General features: G+C 39.6%; 1 protein-coding gene across 1 annotated transcript in view; it reads left to right on the top strand.

Moving 5' to 3' along the window:
- The window catches only part of grik2 (glutamate receptor, ionotropic, kainate 2), a 245140-nt gene that overhangs the window by 148160 nt on the left and 75708 nt on the right, over positions 1-21272 (top strand). The window contains exons 9-10 of the mRNA XM_048152799.1: positions 2971-3078; positions 6535-6648. Of these exons, the coding sequence (XP_048008756.1) occupies positions 2971-3078; positions 6535-6648 (222 nt within the window). The remainder of the gene's footprint in view (positions 1-2970; positions 3079-6534; positions 6649-21272) is intronic.

Here is a 21272-nt window from a genome sequence, read left to right on the forward strand (position 1 = left end):
ATATAAATACATAAAAGCAAGGTGGTCTGCTCTCCATGAGCCAGTGCATAAATTGACTCAAATATCTGCTTGTGATGACCCTGCTCCAGACCCTCCTGCCCTTCTTTGGATCTTCTTTGTCTAGACTACAAGTAAAGCCTGGGGCTGCAGAAAGACTGGTGAAGCTGTGCTGAGGTTTTTGTTGGAACAGATAATTGGAGGGCTGCTTAGTCTGATGACATTTCACCATCTTTGAAAATGCCGAAGCACTAATCTAGATGGATACCTGGTACTGACCTAAAAACAGATGCATCGTTTACAGTATATGCACTATGGGGACTAAAAACTTTTTGATGCATTGCAGTAGTGAATCACACACATACAAAAACACAAATCCATACTGCAACTGCACTAACAGACATGCAGAATTTTATTTCCTCATTGTATGGCTGGGTTTACACCTCATTTGAACGATTTCCCTTTCTTTTTTTTTTTTTTTTTTTTGATGACAGTGAATAGCAGAAATCACACTAATCTGACCTATAATTTTCAATCTCAGGCTGCCTTTTAGCTGGTCTTCCCTGTGAAAAAGAGAATAGTGTAGTTACAGATTCGAAAAATGAAAAAAATGATGGTGTCTGAGGTGTGACTTTGAGTGTAATGTGTGAATACATTATTGGATCCAACGCTTATAGGTGTTTCTCTTGGATCCTCTGGGAAATAAACTTTCTTAAAGCACAATTTTACTCACACTCACAAGTTTATTCTGTTTGTCTACTAACAAAATCATACTTTAACACTCTAACTTTGGTCACATATATAAATGAAGTGGATCCATTCATCCAAGAGCAGAGAAGAATATATTTAAAGGTTTATAGAGCTGACACCCCAAACAGCAACAATATCAACAAAACATTACATTCAAAGAAAAGAAAAATCACATCTTGTTCAAGCATTTCAGCCCAACCACAACATGTTGAGTTCAATCAGAAATAAAGTCCATTTCTCACAACTCCCACATAGTCAGGTAAGAAGTGAGTATCTTACCACATTCCAACAGTTCAAAGGAAATCAAAAGTTCAATATACAGTGTCCCAAACCATTACCAAACATCAGTCCAAATAATCAAAGGTGTCGAAAAAGATCATATAGTCCAGATGAAGTGTCCTTGGTCGACAAATGAGGCCAAAAGAAAACCCTCTGAACAAATATGCTAACAAAAATCAAAATATGCAATTGAACACAGAAAACAAACATAGAATTACAAAATATATACAAAACTTACACTGAGCTGTAGAACCAAAGAGGTTCCTCATAATAGGGTCTCATGCATCACCCAGTTGAGCAAACACTCAAAGCCATGCCAATACCTCTCCAAACAGTCTTACTCATGTCTGTGGTGGCCGAGAGAGCTCAACGCACTGCAAATGAAGAAAACACATGCAAATAGAAAAAACACCAGCAAATAAAGAAAACATCTTCATCAGTTTGACAACACATGTGCTGCAAATTCCACAACGCTTACAAAAAGACAAACGCGCTGCAAACTCCACAACACTTTTGTTTGTTAACATTCTGATCGTATGTGCATTATGAGCAGGCCTATTTGCAGCGCGTTTGTCTATTTGTAAGTGTTGTGGAATTTGCAGCACATGTGTTGTCAAACTGATGAAGATGTTTTCTTTATTTGCTGGTGTTTTTTCTATTTGCATGTGTTTTCTTCATTTGCAGCGTGTTGAGCTCTCTCGGCCACCGTACATCTCTCTTAAAAGGATAGCCTTTCCTTTCGAAACCTCCCTAGATCCCCCATGAGGTGGGGAGAAGCATTACATCATACGACATGAAACAGCCTTTCAGAACTGTTACAATGCAGTGGATATGAATGCATAATAAAAAAAGTATTTTTTTTTAAGATCATTTCACAGCGTAAACACACATATTTTAGTCTTCTGCATAATTTGACAAAAATTGTGAAAAAAATAGCATTATTGTTATAGAAATGTGTAGTAGATAAGTTAAAAACGGAACCAGTTTTATTTTAGTATCAAGTTTTATTAATATATGTATATATATATATTTTCTGTTTTCATTAAATTAAATCATTTTATTATATTAATTTTAGTAAGTTTTTGTCATTTTATTTTGTTTTTGTGATTTTTATTCATTTTTTTTAAATTTGTCTTACATTCTGGTTTGAATTTATATATATATATATATATATATATATATATATATATATATATATATATATGAATCAATATAAAAATCAAATTGTGATCGCAGTTAAATCGAATGGTAAGCTTGTAAATCGAAATCGAATCCTGAAATTTGTGTCAATGCCCAGCCATAATGTCTATATAGCTTTTAATCATTTTTATTATTATTATTATTATTATTATTTCACTTTTTTAGTTTTAGTTATTTTAGTAAATCAAGTTAAACTAAATGAAAATGAGAATTTTTGCCTTGGAAACTAGCTGAAATGAACTGAACTTAATGAATAACTAATGATTTTTACAACAGAATGAATCAATACTGAATTTACTTAAGCTGGACAATGACACCATATTCTTCTAGAGCTGCTGTGCAGCCCAAATTATGTTCCTGTTATCACCGTAAAGCTGCTTTGACACAATCTGCATTGTAAAAAGCACTATATAAATAAAGGTAACCTGACTTTAAATAAAATGTTTATTTATTTATTTATTTTACATATCTTATTAAATTTTAGTTAAAGTTCATTTTAATTTCAAGTAACAGAAGTTTTTTTGTTCGTAGTTTTTCTTTTGGTTAGCTATAATAACTGTCCTCAGCAAACCGATCTGATCACATGAGCTGCACAATGACAATGTGGACAATCCGTCCTGCAGATCAGATTTGAAAAACATATAAAAGTGTGATAAATGATGTATATTCACTGTTCGGCCAGAAAGGAGGAATTCATTGGATGTTGCAGGTTGGCTATAATGAATATTTTTCTTACACCTCCAGGCCCACTGGGATGGCTTGACTGGACGGATAAATTTCAACAGGACCAACGGCCTGAGGACAGATTTCGATCTGGATGTGATCAGCCTGAAGGAAGAGGGGCTAGAGAAGGTGCTGAAATCCTCTGGTTTCATATGCCCTTAGTTATGTACCTGCTGTCCTTCATAAGGACAAATGTGTGTACACCTGAAAATACACACACTTACCCATCCACTTAATGACAGACAATAAAAATCCTCCCCGCACACACACACACACACACACACACATACGGAGAGCCTCTAAGCAAACCGTGACCTCCCAGTTCTCTTCCACATGAGTCTGCACCTTCATGAATAATTTATCCCATTAATAATAAGGCCCTCAGTAGCCCTTTAGCCTTATGAAGTCTGAATTAAACAGGTGATTTGCAATTACAAACTACAGGCTGTGTGTTTTCTGAAGTACTTTGTTTTTTGATGGTTGAACGTGCGTGAACGTCTGCACTTTGTCATCTTGTTTCGAGTTGTCAGTTCTCAAGAGGGTCCTCTGAAGTAAATGAGACGGGTTTGAGAAGGGGGGAATGGGATTGCAGTCCGCTGAAGCAATTCTCATTTACTTGCTCTCTTTTTTTTCCATCTCTCCATTTTGCTCTCTTGTGCATGCTTATTTCTTGGTCTTCGCATCACTTCCTGTAAGCCTCTGCACAGATAATGTCCCAATGAGTAAAGAACCCAGACAACATTCACTAAAATGTCTCATTTACAACTGTAACCCTTTGCTCCCTGAGAAGGGAATGAGATGCTGCGTCAGAATGGTGACGCTATGGGAACACTTCTGCATGACTGCGTCTGAAGCATGTGAAATCACTCCAATCTCACTGGTGAAACATAGTCTCTTGACAGATGATGGCTATAAAGGACACACCTGGTCAGCTTCTTATAGGCTAAAGTAAGTCACTCCCAGGCATGCAGGAAGTGACGCAGCGTCTCGTTTCCTTCTCAGGGAACCAGAGTTATTTTTGACGCTATGGGAATGTTCACACCCACTACACCATACTGAACAAATGCCTGCCCAAAAGTTGTGAATTGCAACGAGCACAAAACTCAAGTCGCAAGCACTTGAGAGCCTGGGGTAGAACCTGATGAAGGTATGCAGAGTGGACCAGCCTGTTGTATCACAAACATCTTGAAGGGAAATCAATGATAACAATGCCTTAAAGGAAGCCATTCTCCTACACCTCGTGAGCCACAGAAACGGCCTCAATGATCTATTTGCTTATGTGTTGCTTGGATACTGATGAACCCTGTCTAGGGAAACCAAAGCACAGCAACAACTGGACAGGTTTACACCACTAAGATACTTTGTACACATAACAATAGAGTGCTCGAACTGGGCAAAGCAAAACTCTTGGTCCACCATCTGCCGCAAAGTCCCATATAGGAAACTGCTCACAGTTGGGGAACATGGTGTCTCCCCTTTGAACCACCACCGAAAGGTATGTGGTAAGCAGCTGTGTCCACTAAGTAAACCTTCAATGTGGAGAGGGTTAACCCAACAGAAAAGCAATCCTGAAGGAACTCCAGAACTGAACAAACCAGGCAGTTAACTGGATCCAAATGACGCTCTCTGCACATAAAGTGAAGTGATTACACTTTAAGGCATACAGTTTCCTTGTGGAGGGACCTCTAGAGTTAAGGATGGTCTCAAAAACTTCAGTTGATAGACCAGAGCTCAAGAGTTGATCCCCCGGTTATGTCTACCACTTATCTCTGTGGCTTATTTACGGGGCAGTAGTGGCCTAAAGTGTCAGACTGGTAACCCGATGGTTGGGGGTTCAATTTTCAATACCATCAGGAAATAACTGAGGTGCCCTTAAACAAGGTACCTAACCCCCAATTGCTTCCCAGGCGCCACAGTAAAAATGTCTGCCCACTGCTCCAGGTGTGTGTGTCCATGGTTTGAAGCGTGTGCATTCACGCTTCCTACTCATGCTTCCTAATGTATGTGCACTAACTGGATGAGTTAAATGCAGAGGACAAATTCTGAGTATGGGTTACCATACTTGGCCTTCATATGTCACATTCACTTTTTCACTCAGGGGCCAAACCCTCTCTAGAAGTCCCGGGAGCAGAGCAATCAGGGGAAGAGTGTACAGGCGTAGCCTCTGCCACATCTGAACCATGGCATCCAGCCCCAATGGAACTGTATGTGTGAGGGAGAACCAAAGCGGACAGTGTGTTGTTTCCTCTAATGCGAACAATCCACTTCTGCCTGGCCAAACTACTTCTAATCAACTCCACTGTTTCTGCAAGGAGTCTCCATTCCCCGGGCCTCAGCCCCTGCCTCAACAAGATGATTCAGGTGCCCATGGATGTAAACTGCCCTCACTGAAAGCAGCCTGCCCTGGGCCCAGAGGAGTATCTGGTGCACCAAACTGCATAGACGGTGCATGGACATGGTATCCTTTGAGATCTGAGAGGAAGTATCTCAGTGCTAGAAATACAGCCATCATCACCAGGCAATTTATGTGCCATAAAGGATGGTGACCTATCCACAGACCTCAAGTTGAGCAGCTGTCTAGGACCGCACCCTAGTCCATGAAGGGAAGTGTCTGTCATTAGTGTCTTGTGACGACAGGAGGTCCCCAGCACAGGAACTTTGGCTTCTTCCACATCACTAGGGTACAAAGGCATCTGCATGTAACCCTGATGATGCAAAATGGGTTGCCCCTCAGGGAAAACCCCTTGGTCTTGAGTCACTACTGCATGTTTGGAAGGCCCAAAAGAAACACATTGGACACGACTGTCATGAGTCCCAACAGTCTCTGACACGGTTTTACACGACAGCTTAGCCTAGCCTCATCTTGAGAGAATCAACTTGATACGAACAGGAGACAGATGTGCCTGCATCATAGTCGAGTCCCATATCACTTCAAGAAAAGTGGTTCACTGTTATGGAGAAAGCACATTCTTCTTACAGTTTAGTCTTAACACCAAGCACCTCATGTGCCCAGACTGAGCTAGAATAAATCAGTCGTAAATGAAATTGAGCATTGCCCTGGAAACACAATGGAGACAGAGATGCATTCATGCACTTCGTGAAGGTGTGAGGTAACAGGGCTAGGCCGAACGGAAGAACCTGATATTGGCAAGCTTTGCCCCCGAAAGCGAACCTGAAGAACTTTCTGTACTGATGAAGTATGGAGAAAGTAAGTATCTTCTATTGTAGCAAAGCAGTCCTCAAACTTGATTTGTAACACAATATGTTTCAGCTTTAGCATATTGAACCCATAAGTTTGCAAGTTCTTGAACAAGGTACGGTTCAGATGATGCCAAGTTCTTCAGATGCAGTCATGCAAAAGCGTTCCCATAGTGTCAACATTCTGATGCAGTGTTGAATTCCCTCGAAAGGAAACTGTTTTATAGATTCAATGGTTCTACAAGAGAACTCATCGGATGTTGGAACTTGTCTTTATTGTGTTATTGAAGTATTCATTCTCTCTCTCTCTCATTTTTTTTTTTTTTTTTTTTTTTTTTTTTTGTATCATGTTATAGATTTATGAAAATATTAAATGTTTCTTCGCAGATTGGGACATGGGATCCTACAAGTGGTTTGAACATGACAGAGAATCAGAAGGGAAAGGCAGCCAATGTGACTGACTCTCTCTCCAACAGATCACTGGTGGTGTCCACTATACTGGTAAATAAAATTAATTATCTTTTATTGGTTGCATGCATAATATTTCAGTGATTGCCCATAAGTGTGTATAAAATATAGATATAATTTTCTTAATCAGTATTTTTGTCTTATTTTACCTTACTCATAAAATATTATAAATGTTGCTTGTTTTCAGAGAATATGTTTTGGCAAATAGTTTTATTATTATCATAATTATTATTAATATTATTATTATTAGTAGTAGATTATTATTAAGCATATATGTAACAATGTAATTAGGTTTATACTTAAAATCAAATAATAAAGTAAAATAAAATAAACTGCAGTGAAATGGGTCCTGTATGTGCAGCATTGTACTGTACATTACACTATTCACTGCTGTGTTTCTGTTTTTCATGTGTTCTTGCTGTTTCATTTAACTCATACATTTTATTTGAGTCAAATTGTGTGGAATAGCATTTTTAAATTCTCTTACACTGACACTAGGCCACTGACACTGACAGCAGACCCTGAAAACTCTCTCCAAGAGATATAATATATATAAATATATATATTATTGCTCCTTCACCTTCTTTTCTCAAACTTCTCTGATATTTGAAGCCAAAGGCAGCTCACTCATGTCAGATTGCACTATATCATAGTCCCTGAGTGACGGAACACTCAAGGTTTGTGGTTTGAGGCTGTTCCAACAATTCCGGTCTCTCACCACCAATCAGGATAGGAGCTTTGTTCCTGTCATCTTTTGAGATGCCATGCCTATTGATGAAATATACTAAGAGAACTCTTCAATTTCTGTAGAGACAATTGTATAAGTTCACTACTCTTTGAAATATCTCACTGCTCTCGTTTAAGTATTAGTTCTGTGAGTTAGTTGATTTTTGCCTTGCAAAATTTTATTCAAGTGTACTATTAGTATGCTAAACTAAAAATTATAGAGTATAATTTCAGTCTAATTTTTATGTACGTATTGGAGATATGATAACAAAATGATACTTACTGTAAGTAAGTTAGGAATAGGAATGTTGTCCCATTCTTGTCTAATACAGGCTTCTAGTTGCTCAACTGTCTTAGGTCTTCTTTGTCGCATCTTCCTCTTCATGATGCGCCAAATGTTTTCTATGGGTGAAATATCTGGACTGCAGGCTGCCCATTTCAGTACCCGGATCCTTCTTCTACGCAGCCATGATGTTGTAATTGATGCAGTATGTGGTCTGGCATTGTCATGTTGGAAAATGCAAGGTCTTCCCTGAAAGAGACGACGTTTGGATGGGAGCATGTGTTGTTCTAGAACTTGGATATACCTTTCAGCGTTGATGGTGCCTTTCCAGATGTGTAAGCTGGCCATGCCACACACACTCATGCAACCCCATACCATCAGAGATGCAGGCTTCTGAACTGAGCGCTGATAACAACTTGGGTTGTCCTTGTCCTCTTTAGTCCGGATGACATGGCGTCCCAGTTTTCCAAAAAGAACTTCAAATTTTGATTCGTCTGACCACAGAACAGTTTTTCACTTTGCCACAGTCCATTTTAAATGAGCCTTGGCCCAGAGAAAACGCCTGCGCTTCTGGATCATGTTTAGTTATGGCTTCTTTTTTGATCTATACAGTTTTAGCCGGCAACAGCGAATGGCACGGTGGATTGTGTTCTGGAAGTATTCCTGAGCCCATGTTGTGATTTCCATTACAGTAGCATTCCTGTATGTGATGCAGTGCCGTCTAAGGGCCCGAAGATCATGGGCATCCAGTATGGTTTTCCGGCCTTGACCCTTACGCACAGAGATTGTTCCAGATTCTCTGAATCTTTGGATGATATTATGCACTGTAGATGATGATAACTTCAAGCTCTTTGCATTTTTTCTCTGAGAAACTCCTTTCTGATATTGCTCCACTATTTTTCACCGCAGCATTGGGGGAATTGGTGATCCTCTGCCCATCTTGACTTCTGAGAGACACTGCCACTCTGAGAGGCTCTTTTTATACCCAATCATGTTGCCAATTGACCTAATAAGTTGCAAATTGGTCCTCCAGCTGTTCCTTATATGTACATTTAACTTTTCCAGCCTCTTATTGCTACCTGTCCCAACTTTTTTGGAATGTGTAGCTCTCATGAAATCCAAAATGAGCCAATATTTGGCATGACATTTCAAAATGTCTCACTTTCAACATTTGATATGTTATCTATATTCTATTGTGAATAAAATATAAGTTTATGAGATTTGTAAATTATTGCATTCCTTTTTTATTCACAATTTGTCCCAACTTTAAAAGTATTGTTAAATATTGTAGACATCGATCCGATCAAAATCCATGTAAAAACAACTCATATTTAACAAAAGAAAATGAGATGTGAATACGGCCCCAGATCATTTGCTTTTGGGGGAATTTGTTCTGAAATGTTTGAGCTTGTTGAGATCTCATTGCAGACTTTGACATTTTGGCAAATCTGAGCATAGACTGATTCTTTTCGAACTCTATTGTGGGACCTTTTTCTGGGGAGAAACATCTGAGAGACAGCTGCTAGCTATCTTTGCTATTGTCCATCAATCATATTGCTGTCTAGGAGCTATTGAAGGGATCTCAAATGAATTTCTACTGGTAAAGATTGGCAACCTTCTTTGTCATTAAGTGGTGATTTAATGCATTTATAATTGTTTAACACATTGTATTTAAGCATAATCATTTCACATCAAGTACTTCATACAAATTTTTTCCGAAGCGTTTTTTTTTTCTTTTTTTTTTTCATAAATAACAGATTTCCAGTGTGACCCTATACTGAACCCGTATTGTATATGTAATGGTGTGAATTTTGCTCATCACCATCATTGTGAGATGTGTGTGTGGAATATTCAGGACTGTATACTGAGTTGAAAATCTCTAACACTGATAGCGGTAATTTCTCTTTTTTCCCCTGAAAGCTAAGAGCAACAAATACATCAGAACAAACTGATCTATCATCTACTCAATCACGCAGTGCAATTGAAGCAAAACTAACTTCACATTTCACATTTCAAGCACATGCTGCTGCCTTGATCTGCGTCGAGCGTTGAGCGGCTCGTGATGTACAGTGGCTGCACCAGTGGTTTGTTAAAGCTGCATGCTTCTGTTGATTTGCACAAGTTTAATTCTTACTCTTTAATTGTATTTTAGCTCATAACTTAACATCACTGTGTGACTATGAGGAATGATCACCTCAAAATGTAGATGCCGGTGAGAATGAATTCATCTAAATGAAATACATGCACCTCTCACGCTACTGATCACGTGCCAGTGCTGTTTGCACATGTACCACAGGTTGCAAAGTTGATGTGTTGTGTCAAAACACGTCACGAACTTGCATTAAAATTACCTTTTGATTGAAAGGATGAAAACAAAATGACAACATAGAGGTTAACTGCTTTAGTGCCACAGGAAACAGTCAGTCAATTGACATTTGTGTCAATCTCTGCATTTCTGAATTTCCACATCTTCAGTTTTCGTCCCTTTGATCATGCAGAACGACAGTATTCTGAGTCAGAAAATAAAACAGGAAAATGTCTTCACTGCTTTATGCCTCTATATTCCTTCACTGTTGCATCACTCAGTGTTTCTGATGATGGACTTGCTGTCAAACTGTTTTAAATATTGGAACATATTTACAGATTCCAGCTTAGAATTTGTGCACAAATTTCCCTGCCTTACAACATTATTACAAACAGCATCAAGAGTTGATGCTGAAAACTGAGATGAGATGAGTTATGAGAGTGATGATCAATTTAAATGTTTTCCTATGTTCCCAGTATCAATTTAATGTTAATATTTTCTAACGTCATTATTATTGGAACATTAGCAAGGGAGTTGGTGAATTCTGTAATGCTTTGCTCTAATATTTACCTCATTTAAGAACATTATTTGATAAAATTTCTAAAGATGAGTAAAAAATAACTTATGTAAGCTTAAAAGGTTCTGCATAACAAGAATGACCCATGTGCAGTACAATGAACCCTGTTATTTTAGTATCATTGATATACTATTATAGTTTGTTAATTTTACTAATTTTAATACTATAGTTTATTCATTTTAAATTAAATTTTTTTAATTAGTATATATATATATATATATATATATATATATATATATATATACTGTATATATATATATATATATATATATATATATATATATATTTTTTTTTTTTTTTTTTTTTTTTTTTTTTTTTCAATGGTTTTAGTTTTAATTAATGATAATAACCCTGAATGAAGCCATCAAACATGTTTATCTTCTGACAAATAGTTGATAAGTTGTATCGACCAATAATCGGTATTTGACGATAAAAGCAATTATTTTCACTATCGACCATCGGCCAATTGTTTAAAAACAGTTGATGATCAGGACAGATTATATCCTATCAATCAAAATAGGGCAGAAAAACTTGTCAAAGTGTGTGTGTGAAGAAAATGTCTCACGTTGAATTTAGGGAAACTGAATGCAACAATAATGCATTAACAGTTAAAAAGAAATATTAACAGTTAAACAAAAAATAGCGATAATAAAATAATTACAAAGAGCTTTGTGCTACTTCTGATAAGGAACAAAGTCTTGTTTTGACGCCATTGACACTGACATATCACTGTAGCTCCTCAGTTCAAGCAGCAGCACGAGTATTTTCTCTCACTTTAATACAAGTTGTAGCATGAAAAAACAAGCATGAACATCAGAAGGTATGTTGAAAGATACAGTGCAACTTATAAAAGTGTATCATGTCTCATGCAATGTATCAAATGAGATGGTTCCCAGTATAGTTTACAGTTATTCAGTTTTTTTTTTTTTTTTTTTTTTTTTTTTTCTTAAGAAAAATCAGTATCAGTATCAGCAGATATCATTCTGAATAATCTGTGTCTGGGGAGAAATGTAGTATCGGTGCATCTCTAATCATTATGGTTTATCAGAACTCCACAGTAAGTTTACTTTTGTCAATAAACTAAATAAATCCAAGAGAAAAGGGCAAATTCATTAAACTGAGTGTAGTGTGAGTGTTTCCATTCTCTCTCAGTGACCGATCAGAATGCATTAAATGCTACAAATGCTAGTTGCCTGAGTCAGGCGGCCAAGGATCAAAGCTGTCATGAATGAAAGGAGAGAAAGTGTGAGAGGAGACTGCTGGGAGGGGTGAATGCTGAGCGGTGAATGTCAGTCCTTACATGAAAGTTTAATGCCCTCAGGTTTGCCTCTGAAGCCGTCATTGTGCCGCTGCAGAAAGGAAATTGTTATTAATAGGCTGTGAGCAAACATGCTGCAGGTTTGCTCTAACATTTCTAAAAAAAGTAATGAAAGATGAGTTGAGAGACCTTATCACTGTTATATGAAGCAAACACTTTCATTGACTGTTCAGCAGTGACAGAAATCAACTTTTCAATATTTGCCCCCTTAAATTAATTAAGGGGCATTTTTTACTTGTTTAAGGACAATTTTTCTAACCTTATTAAAGGTATGTGTCATATTTTATGTTGAATTCTTACATGTAATAAATAAATGTAAATAAAATAAGACACTATGTGGCTGTTACCAATCAAATTAAATCAGTAGCAACATCTTTGCAATGCAGAGGTGACACAGAAGCTGCATCTGAAGTGCCATTTAGATATCTGCACACACTGTTTAATGCAGCTCAGAGGTGGTATGAATGCATTTACACTGCATTTAATGTTAATATATAATAATATAATATATATAATAATATAAAATGTTGAATAAAGAAACTAAAACTATAAGTGAAAGTGACATGTAAAGGCCAAGTAAGGTAACCCACACTCAGAATTTGTCCTCTGCATTTAACCCATCCAAGTTAGCGCACACACATTAGGAGTAGTGAATGCACACACACTGCAAACCGTGGACACACACACCCGGAGCAGTGGGCAACCATTTTTGCTGTGGCGTCCAGGGAGTAATTGGGGGTTAGGTACCTTGCTAAAGGGCACCTCAGTCATTTCCTGCCAGTATTGAGACTCAAACCTATAACCTTCGGGTTACCATGCCTCTCTAACCATTAGGCCACAACTATATTCTATAACAAGAATATATCAACTTAAAGGGTCATGAAACCCCCCTGTTTTAGCCTGGTCGTTCACACCTCTGAGCTGGAAAAACTTTGTTAAAATGGGCGTGTAAAGCTCTGGAAAAGTGGGAGTGTAGAGGGGGGGAAGAGGGGAGAGAACAACCAATGAATCACAGACCTACAACGCACTCATTATACAGAATAATGAATATTAATATATGAGCACGGAGAAAATTACAACAAACTCCCAAGCACAAGGGAGAAATGCGAAAGAATATATAAAAGGGCTAGTAATAGGCTACTTTGATTACGTTTACGAGCACTATAGTTTCATGATAAACGACACATAGTTTAACAGAGAAAGAATAAAGACATAGTTTAACCCTTAAATGCATGACTGTTTCGCCAATCATTCTTACATATTCGGGTCTTTATCGACCCGGATCTATATCTAACACGGAAGGATCTCTACCTGTCGTGATAATATAAAACTCCTCTGATATTAGAGTAACAATTACAGAAGAATAAAATAAATCGTATTTTGTTATCTTTTGGAGCTTGAAAGGGCTCCGTTTGAGCAGATGTTTTATGCCATCATCACTGTCCTCGTCAAAGCTCATTTCCCAGTAAATTCAGCAAATAATGGGCTAGTTTTATGTTTGAGGTCACGAATATGAGCCCATTCGCGATCTCAAACATATTCTCAGAAGTATAGAATTTTCAACATTTTCAAAATCAATATTTCGATCGCTAACAGCTTCACCAGATCCATTCAGTAACAGTTACAGTCATATTTGATGGCGTTCAGTACTTGCTCTGCAGTAAATCACTGAGCCATTTCATGTTTCTCTTATTATTTCGTTTTCTGTCTAAATGAGTCGTCACTTCAGCATTGTGTATCAGACATTGCCACCTTGTGGAATAAAGGTGAATTGCACTTATTCTGTCATCTTAGATTCAATTATTGTTGTGCAGAAAAAAATATATGTAAACTCATACACACCTCAGGTCGTTTGCGACCCTATTCAATTTTTTACAAAAAATATTATTATAATTTTATGATTTTTTTCATGTTATATTCTTTATAATTAATTGATTGAGGAATACCAAGAAGGTTGATGTCTAACTTTAAAAAATGAACGAGGAGGAGGGTAGTGAATGACGTCCCGGGTCACTAAAGACCCGAGGTATGCATTTAAGGGTTAATTTTGTCCATTCTCTAAGTCTTTTGTTCATCAGAATAATCGTGTCATTGCGTTCAGATACACATATCAGTGTCCAGTTTGCACATATATTTCATTTGAAGAAGACTTGATGAAATATGTGTGTATACACCGTGCTGGTTAATGTTTGTTGCAGAAGAATATGTGAAATACGTCTATATAAACTTTAAACATGGATACTTTATGCTCTATAATCCACATGGCTAGTGTTGTTAAACTCATTGCGGAGCTCCGCGCTGAAACCGATCATATGCGTGCTCCGCATGCATGTATATCATAACAATCTTATTTTTCATGTGTTCGTATTCAAACTACACAAATACATATCTGTTCACAGCTCAAAAAATGTGTTCTGGGGTTTCATGACCCTTTAAACTGGCATTAGTTGGAAATTCACCTTAAAGTCACCTTTAAAGGGGTCATGAACTGATAAATCAACTTTTTCTTGAGCTTTTGAGAGGTATATAAGAGGTCATCGTACTAAGAATATCCTATACGTTTCAGAACTGAAAACGTCCTTGTTAGTCCAATAAAAGCTTTTATTGACACCAGACCCAGAGAACGACTGATCCTGGAATGTGTCTGATAGGTGAAACTCCGCCTCCACAGAAGAAATCAATGCCTACTTCATCACTGCAACGTTAGCTCCGCCCACTGGCATGTTAGGGGCCGTTCGCATATCGTGTCTAAAAACATGTGGAAAGAGTGGCCGCACCACTTTCTCCTTCTTTCCAAAGCGATTGCACTCCTGTGGCATCTGTCATTTCTATGTAACCATGTACTGCGCTCTCCACGAGGAGTAGGACGTTTCAGCAAAGGATAAATTGATTTCTAGCCCTTGCATTAGCTTTACTACTAGATATATTTATGGAGATGAGATATAAAAAACACCCTCTACAGCTATGATCAGCTGTTCGGCTGAGATTTTGATGTTTTGTTACGGAAAGGCCGACGCTGATCGGTTAGTTCTTGTCACATGACCTGCGGTGTGCTTGCGGCATTCTGAAAATTTGAGAAGTTTTCATCTCAATGCGGCTGGAAAATGCACATGTGTGTCGCGACCACGTCGCTTCCATTATGAGTGCGCCTGCCGCGTGGCTACATTTGAAATAACTGACTTGTGCACGATTTGTGAACGGCCCCTTAGTGAGGTGAGGAGGAGAGAAGAGTGATACAGGACTAAAATAACATTACCTTTCAAAGGATCCTAATGCTAGGAATATGGTTATTTTCAACAATGTGAATGTCTCAGTTGAGCTTTATTTATTTATATTCGGTACATTTCACTGTGGATTCTTTGGTAAATCAATCACATTTCGGCACAGGCTTTGCAAACAGACTTTTACGATATGAACTCGACAGTAATGCAACAACATGTCAGTAACTGTGTTAATTCTAATGTCTGATCTGATATTAATGATTCATGTACAGTCAGATGTTCTTTGTCCATGTGTCAGTAAATCAAACCAGTGACTAAACGCTCAACTTCATCTTGTTTCTCTTGGATGAAAATAAAATGTTATTTAAATGGTGATTAAATTATATATAGAAAGCGATCAAAGGATGCCGGAGCTGTCAATCAAACAGCACGAGTTTATCAGTGACTGAGTTCTGGACTTAAGCCAAAACTTGCATCGCGTTTGCACTGTTAGTGATGATGAAAGCATTCATTAGTGTGCAAAAATCGAGTTACAACGACAAGATCACTGCTTTCATGCTCTCAACAACATGTCTGTGATTGACTACAATGTTCATCACTGCAACCTTTCACAATCTAAATATAATGCCGTAGGTATAAATGTAATGCTATAATTAACAATTTTTCACGATTAGTAAACCTTGAGAGCTATAATAGTAAAAACGTGCTAAAAGTTTTTGAGAAAGCTATTTCAAATGGAAAGATGTCAGCCAATCACAGCAGTTGGCGTTTACACTGAAGTCTCACAGCAGACACGCCCCTTAAAACAGAGCGTTCAAATCAGAGGGCTAAAATCAGGGTAGGAAAAATTCATTTTATTTCTAAATGATGACAATTTTTGATGTCAAAAGCATAGTAACATTATAAGAGCACCCCAGGAAACATTATAAAACAATAAAACAACACAGTTCATGACCCCTTTAATGAGTAAGTTATCAGCTCATTCATTCAACCAATTCATTCAAAAAGGCTGATTTATTCAGGACTGAAGAAAGTGAAAGTCTTTATGAATGGGTCAGTGAATCATTCACTCAACCAGTTTGTTCAAAAACGGAGATTAATTTAGTTACAAAACACCACTGTGTATTGAATCACCAAACCCTAGTTAATTTCTGATCCTGCTATATCTATTCACTGACTTTGCATAAGATTGTTCTAAAGGTTGTCTTGTATTAATATTTGTTAAAATCACTGTATTATCATTTGTGTATACATTTTCTCCTATGTTAATTTTTGTAAGCTACATTTCCTGGTGCTTACACACAACTTGCCTGGATAACCTGACAAACGTTGGCCTTGTAAACTTGTTTCCAGGCAGACTAGTGCACTCAAACTGCTGGAAACTACAGAAGCCAGCCAGGCTGATTGGAACCGCCAATTTCCAGATAGTGGTTGCTAGTTTTGTATGCAGTAAGCATCAGATGAGGAATAGTTTACTCACACATCATAACGCAGTTTGATTTTGTCTTATTTTCTTATCTTCAAAGGATGTTTTGTTCTCCAAGTCTGTGATTAATAGCTGAATGTTTTCAGCATTACAATTTAAACTAGCAGTCTAGGGTTGTTGAGTTCAGGAAGTAGCAATCATTTTGTAGCTTTGCAACTGGATTCAATTGCACTGCTACAAAATGAATTGGAAAATTGATAAAACTTGTGGTTTATTTTTAAAAAGTTATGAATGAACAAGTATCATTTGTTTCTAAGAGTAAAAATCTTCCATTTTTTAATTAGATGGCGAGTAATGGAAGGTGACTTAGCCTTTAGGGGTAGTTTCTCTCCCATCTGCTGAATGGATTACTGGTTTAATTAGAGTTTGTATTCTCTTAATTGCTCTTTTATGAGTTTAGATGAAATATTTGCTGTTCCGGGGGAGGTTGCAGTATAAATTGGCTAAGGGAGTTTGGATGCTTCATAGACAGATATGTAACATTACATTTACATTTATGCATTTAGCAAACACTATTATCCAAAGTGACTTATACAATAGAGGAATATAATAGGTTCATCAAAGAGCCAACAATATTCGTAGTATACAATTCCAGGTTTATTAGAAAGCTAGATCCGAATTAAACTTTGCCCTTGCCTCAGATTTTTTAGTCTTGCATATCAAAAGCTGTTTGCGCTTCATTTCGATGGTCCATTTTAGACATTCTACTAACCAAAAGTAAGTAAACTCTTAGTAGAGTATTAGAGTCCGGGTTAGTAGAATAAGTTGACATGTAGTTGCAAAATTATTTATATTCAGTAGAATGTCTGTTATGGAGCATTAACATGAAGTGGACCATCAAAATAAAGTGTAACCCAAAAACTATCCATCTATTTGTAGGAAGAGTGTTATATAAATGACAGACTTTAATGATAACTGTAACGAATCGGGACTCAGGCAGAGATCCATTTGCAAGCTTTTATTTAAAGTGAGCATAGTCGTACAGGCTGGGTCGATCAGGGGCAAACAGGAACAGCAAGGGACAGGTAGAGTCATAGTCAGGAAACAGGCAAAGATCAGGACAGGCAGATATCATTCACAGAACAGCGGACAAGGCAAGGGTCAGGACAGGCAGCAACGGGTCAATAACGGGTAACAGACAGGAACGGTAACTACAGGCAGACAGGATATAAACGCTCGGAACTGCACACAAGGTAAACAAGACTTCGCGGTGAGGTGGTGTGTGTGACCAGTCCTTTATAGTCCAAGTGATGTGCAAAGCTGTATGTGGCGATAGGTGATTGGTGTGGAGTGTGAGCATGTGACTGGCTGAGGGGGATGATGGGAATTGGAGTCCGGGAAGTGACAGGAACTGACGGTGATCGTGACATAACGCCCCCCTTCCGGAAGGCACGTCCACGCGACGTAAATGGCACGAATAGGGAGGGGGGTGGGTGCATTGGAGCTACGGTGGGAACATGGTCTCCAATGCAGATTCCAGGGCAGTCACAGTGGATCAGGTGCCATGGGTAACCATGGCGGGTCAGGTGCCACGGGCAGCCATGGCGGGTCAGGTGCCACAGGCAGCCAGTGCAGGTCAGGAGTGCCATGAATCCACGGCGGGTCAGGTGGTTCGGGCAGCCACGGCAGGTCAGGTGGCTCAGGCAGCCACGGCAGGTCAGGTGGCTCAGGCAGCCATGGTAGGTCAGGTGGCTCAGGCAGCCATGACAGGTCAGGTGGGTCAGGCAGCCATGGCAGGTCAGGTAGCTCAGGCAGCCACGGCAGGTCAGGTGGCTCAGGCAGCCACGGCGAGACAGAGTACGTGAATGACCACGGCGGGTCAGAGTCCATTAATGGCCATAGTGGGCCACAGTCCATGGGCGGCCATGACAGTACAAAGGCCGATGACGGCAGTGGCCGGGCAGTGGCCGGGCAGGGTCCCCACCCACAAGCTCCCCACCCTCAGGTATACTGCCCTCCCCCAAAAAAGTTATTGGGGATTTCAACTGGGTCCGTTGCGGGCTCGTGAGCAAGGAGTTCGGGTGGCTCCGGCAGGGCAAGACGCTTGAGTGGTGCTGGCAGAGCAAGGAGCTTGGGCGGCGCTGGCAGGGCTAGAGGCTTGGGCGGTGCTGGCAGAGCTAGAGGCTTGGGCGGTGCTGGCAGAGCAAGGAGCTTGGGCGGTGCTGGCAGAGCAAGCAGCTTGGGCGGCGCTGGCAGATCAAGGAGCTTGGGCGGAGCTGGCAGAGCAAGCAGCTTGGGTGGCGCTGGCAGGGCTAGAGGCTTGGGCGATGCTGGCAGAGCAAGCAGCTTAGGCGACGCTGGCAGGGCTAGGAGCTTGAGCGGTGCTGGCAGAGCACGACACTTGGGCGGAGCAGGAGAGACCTCTGGAGTGGTCTCCAGACCCACAGCGGGCTCTTAAAAGGCTTCTGAGCCTTGGAGAACAGAAGAAGCCTTCTTCCTCCTCCTCCTCCTCCTCCTCCTCCGAGGATGAGGCGATGGTTCACCGGTTGGAGCGGGTTCTGGAACAGACTCACTGGCTGAAGCGGGTTCTGGAGCGGACTCAATGGCTGGAACGCCCCCTACATCCATAAGTACCAAAGGAGCGGCCATCTTGCCCGTGGGCACTGGCAAAGCAGCCATCGTGTCCATCGCGTCCAGGGTGCTTGAGTGCGTTGCAACCGGCGAACTTGATTGCGTTGCAACCGGCAAACACGAGTCCATAGCAACCGGCGAACATGCGTGCGGAGCGGCCGGCTGGCTAGCGTGCGAAGCGAAGTCAGCGGTGAATCAGCCACACTGGAACGCAACCCTCTCCGCTCCTAGACTGATCTAGAGACGTGACATTGCTCTGGGCGATCAGCGGAGACGTGGTGTTGCTCTGGGCGATCAACGGAGACGTGGCGTTGCTCTGGGCGATCTGCTGTGACTTGACTTGGCTCATGAAGATCATCGGTGACTTGACTTTGTTCATGGAGATCAGCGGTGACTTGACTTGGTTCAGGATAGCCAGAGCTAACTTGACTTGGTGTTGTTATTATGGTAGCCGCCATGTTATGAGTGTCCTCTGGCGTGGCAGCCATTACATAATTCACCGTGGTGTCGCATTTTTCCGCGACACCCACAGTAAATGGAGAGCCAACAGTCAATAAAGCATAATCCATAAAACTGCTGAGTGATAAACATGGTCCTTCTTGTCTTCATTTATTTTGGAGTGGCTGGTTAACGCCATCACAAAAAAAGTCTATCAAAGCACAGTCAGGCAGATCAGAATAATAAGCAATGTCCAGATATTCACCAATATATTCCTCCAAGGATCGTGTGCCCTGCGTACTCCATAATAATAGTTGTGTAACCTCCATACTGTGCAAATGCTCTCTGGGAAAGCTGCTGGATCGTGGTGGCGGCGAAGTCTTCTGTAACGAATCGGGACTCAGGCAGAGATCCATTTGCAAGCTTTTATTTAAAGTGAGCATAGTCGTACAGGCTGGGTCGATCAGGGGCAAACAGGAACAGCAAGGGACAGGTAGAGTCATAGTCAGGAAACAGGCAAAGATCAGGACAGGCAGATATCATTCACAGAACAGCAGACAAGGCAAGGGTCAGGACAGGCAGCAACGGGTCAATAACGGGTAACAGACAGGAACGGTAACTACAGGCAGACAGGATATAAACGCTCGGAATTGCACACAAGGTAAACAAGACTTCGCGGTGAGGTGGTGTGTGTGACAGTCCTTTATAGTCCAAGTGATGTGCAAAGCTGTATGTGGCGATAGGTGATTGGTGTGGAGTGTGAGCATGTGACTGGCTGAGGGGGATGATGGGAATTGGAGTCCGGGAAGTGACAGGAACTGATGGTGATCGTGACAATAACAAACAGAACTGAATGCAATTCCTGGCTAGCCAAGATGTTTCACAGTAGGACAAATGATAGTGGTGGTAATGGCAGTACAAATAATATATTAGACATTTAAGGGATTTCAACAGACAGAATTCTGTTAGAATTCCACAGTTGTCAGGTTTCAGCTGATTTACGTTACTGTTTGACAAAACATATTGTTTCCCAAAACATATAGATAAATGCATATATTATATAAGATAACGAAGAGCAAATTGTATGTGCAATGCTTTTTAAAACATTAAATGGGTAAATCTCACAAAACTTAAGAACATGTCTGGGTTATATTGCACTTCAAAATCAAAATAAAGAAAACATTGTATAAAATATCAATTTTATATTATTTTAAATTTATGTCAAATCGTTGTTGTCAGGGGACTGGCTGTAGTCCTGGGTCTTTGATGATGATCTTAAATGTCCTAGCGTCCTCATTAGGCCTGAGGTAGTGGAGTCCTACCCTTAAAAATATGTTGTTGTCCTTTGTGGGCCATAATGTTTGTATTGTTCCATTATTATCACATAAAAAAAAATAAAATAAAAAAAAATGCAGTGCAAAACATCTTAATGGTCTTCAAATAGCCTTCATTCCCAAACGGCCAAAATATAATATCTTATTTATTTATTTTTTATGATTTGTGGAGTGCAAAATGATCACTACATATTCTAGACAGGTTTTGTGAGAGTTACCAAAAATGTATTCAATATAAAATAAGGTTTAAGAAGAAACAAAGTCACTTTTAACAAACTTCTGAAGCCACTCAAGTGTCTTCAGAGTGCAGAAGTCTTTAGATGCGTATTGTTGATCAAGGTTCGTAATGCAGAGATAGCAGGTTTTCAGTAACATTAATCAAAGACCTCTGGCACTTG

This window comes from Megalobrama amblycephala, linkage group LG13 (assembly GCF_018812025.1).
Source record: "Megalobrama amblycephala isolate DHTTF-2021 linkage group LG13, ASM1881202v1, whole genome shotgun sequence".
Lineage (NCBI taxonomy): Eukaryota > Metazoa > Chordata > Actinopteri > Cypriniformes > Xenocyprididae > Megalobrama > Megalobrama amblycephala.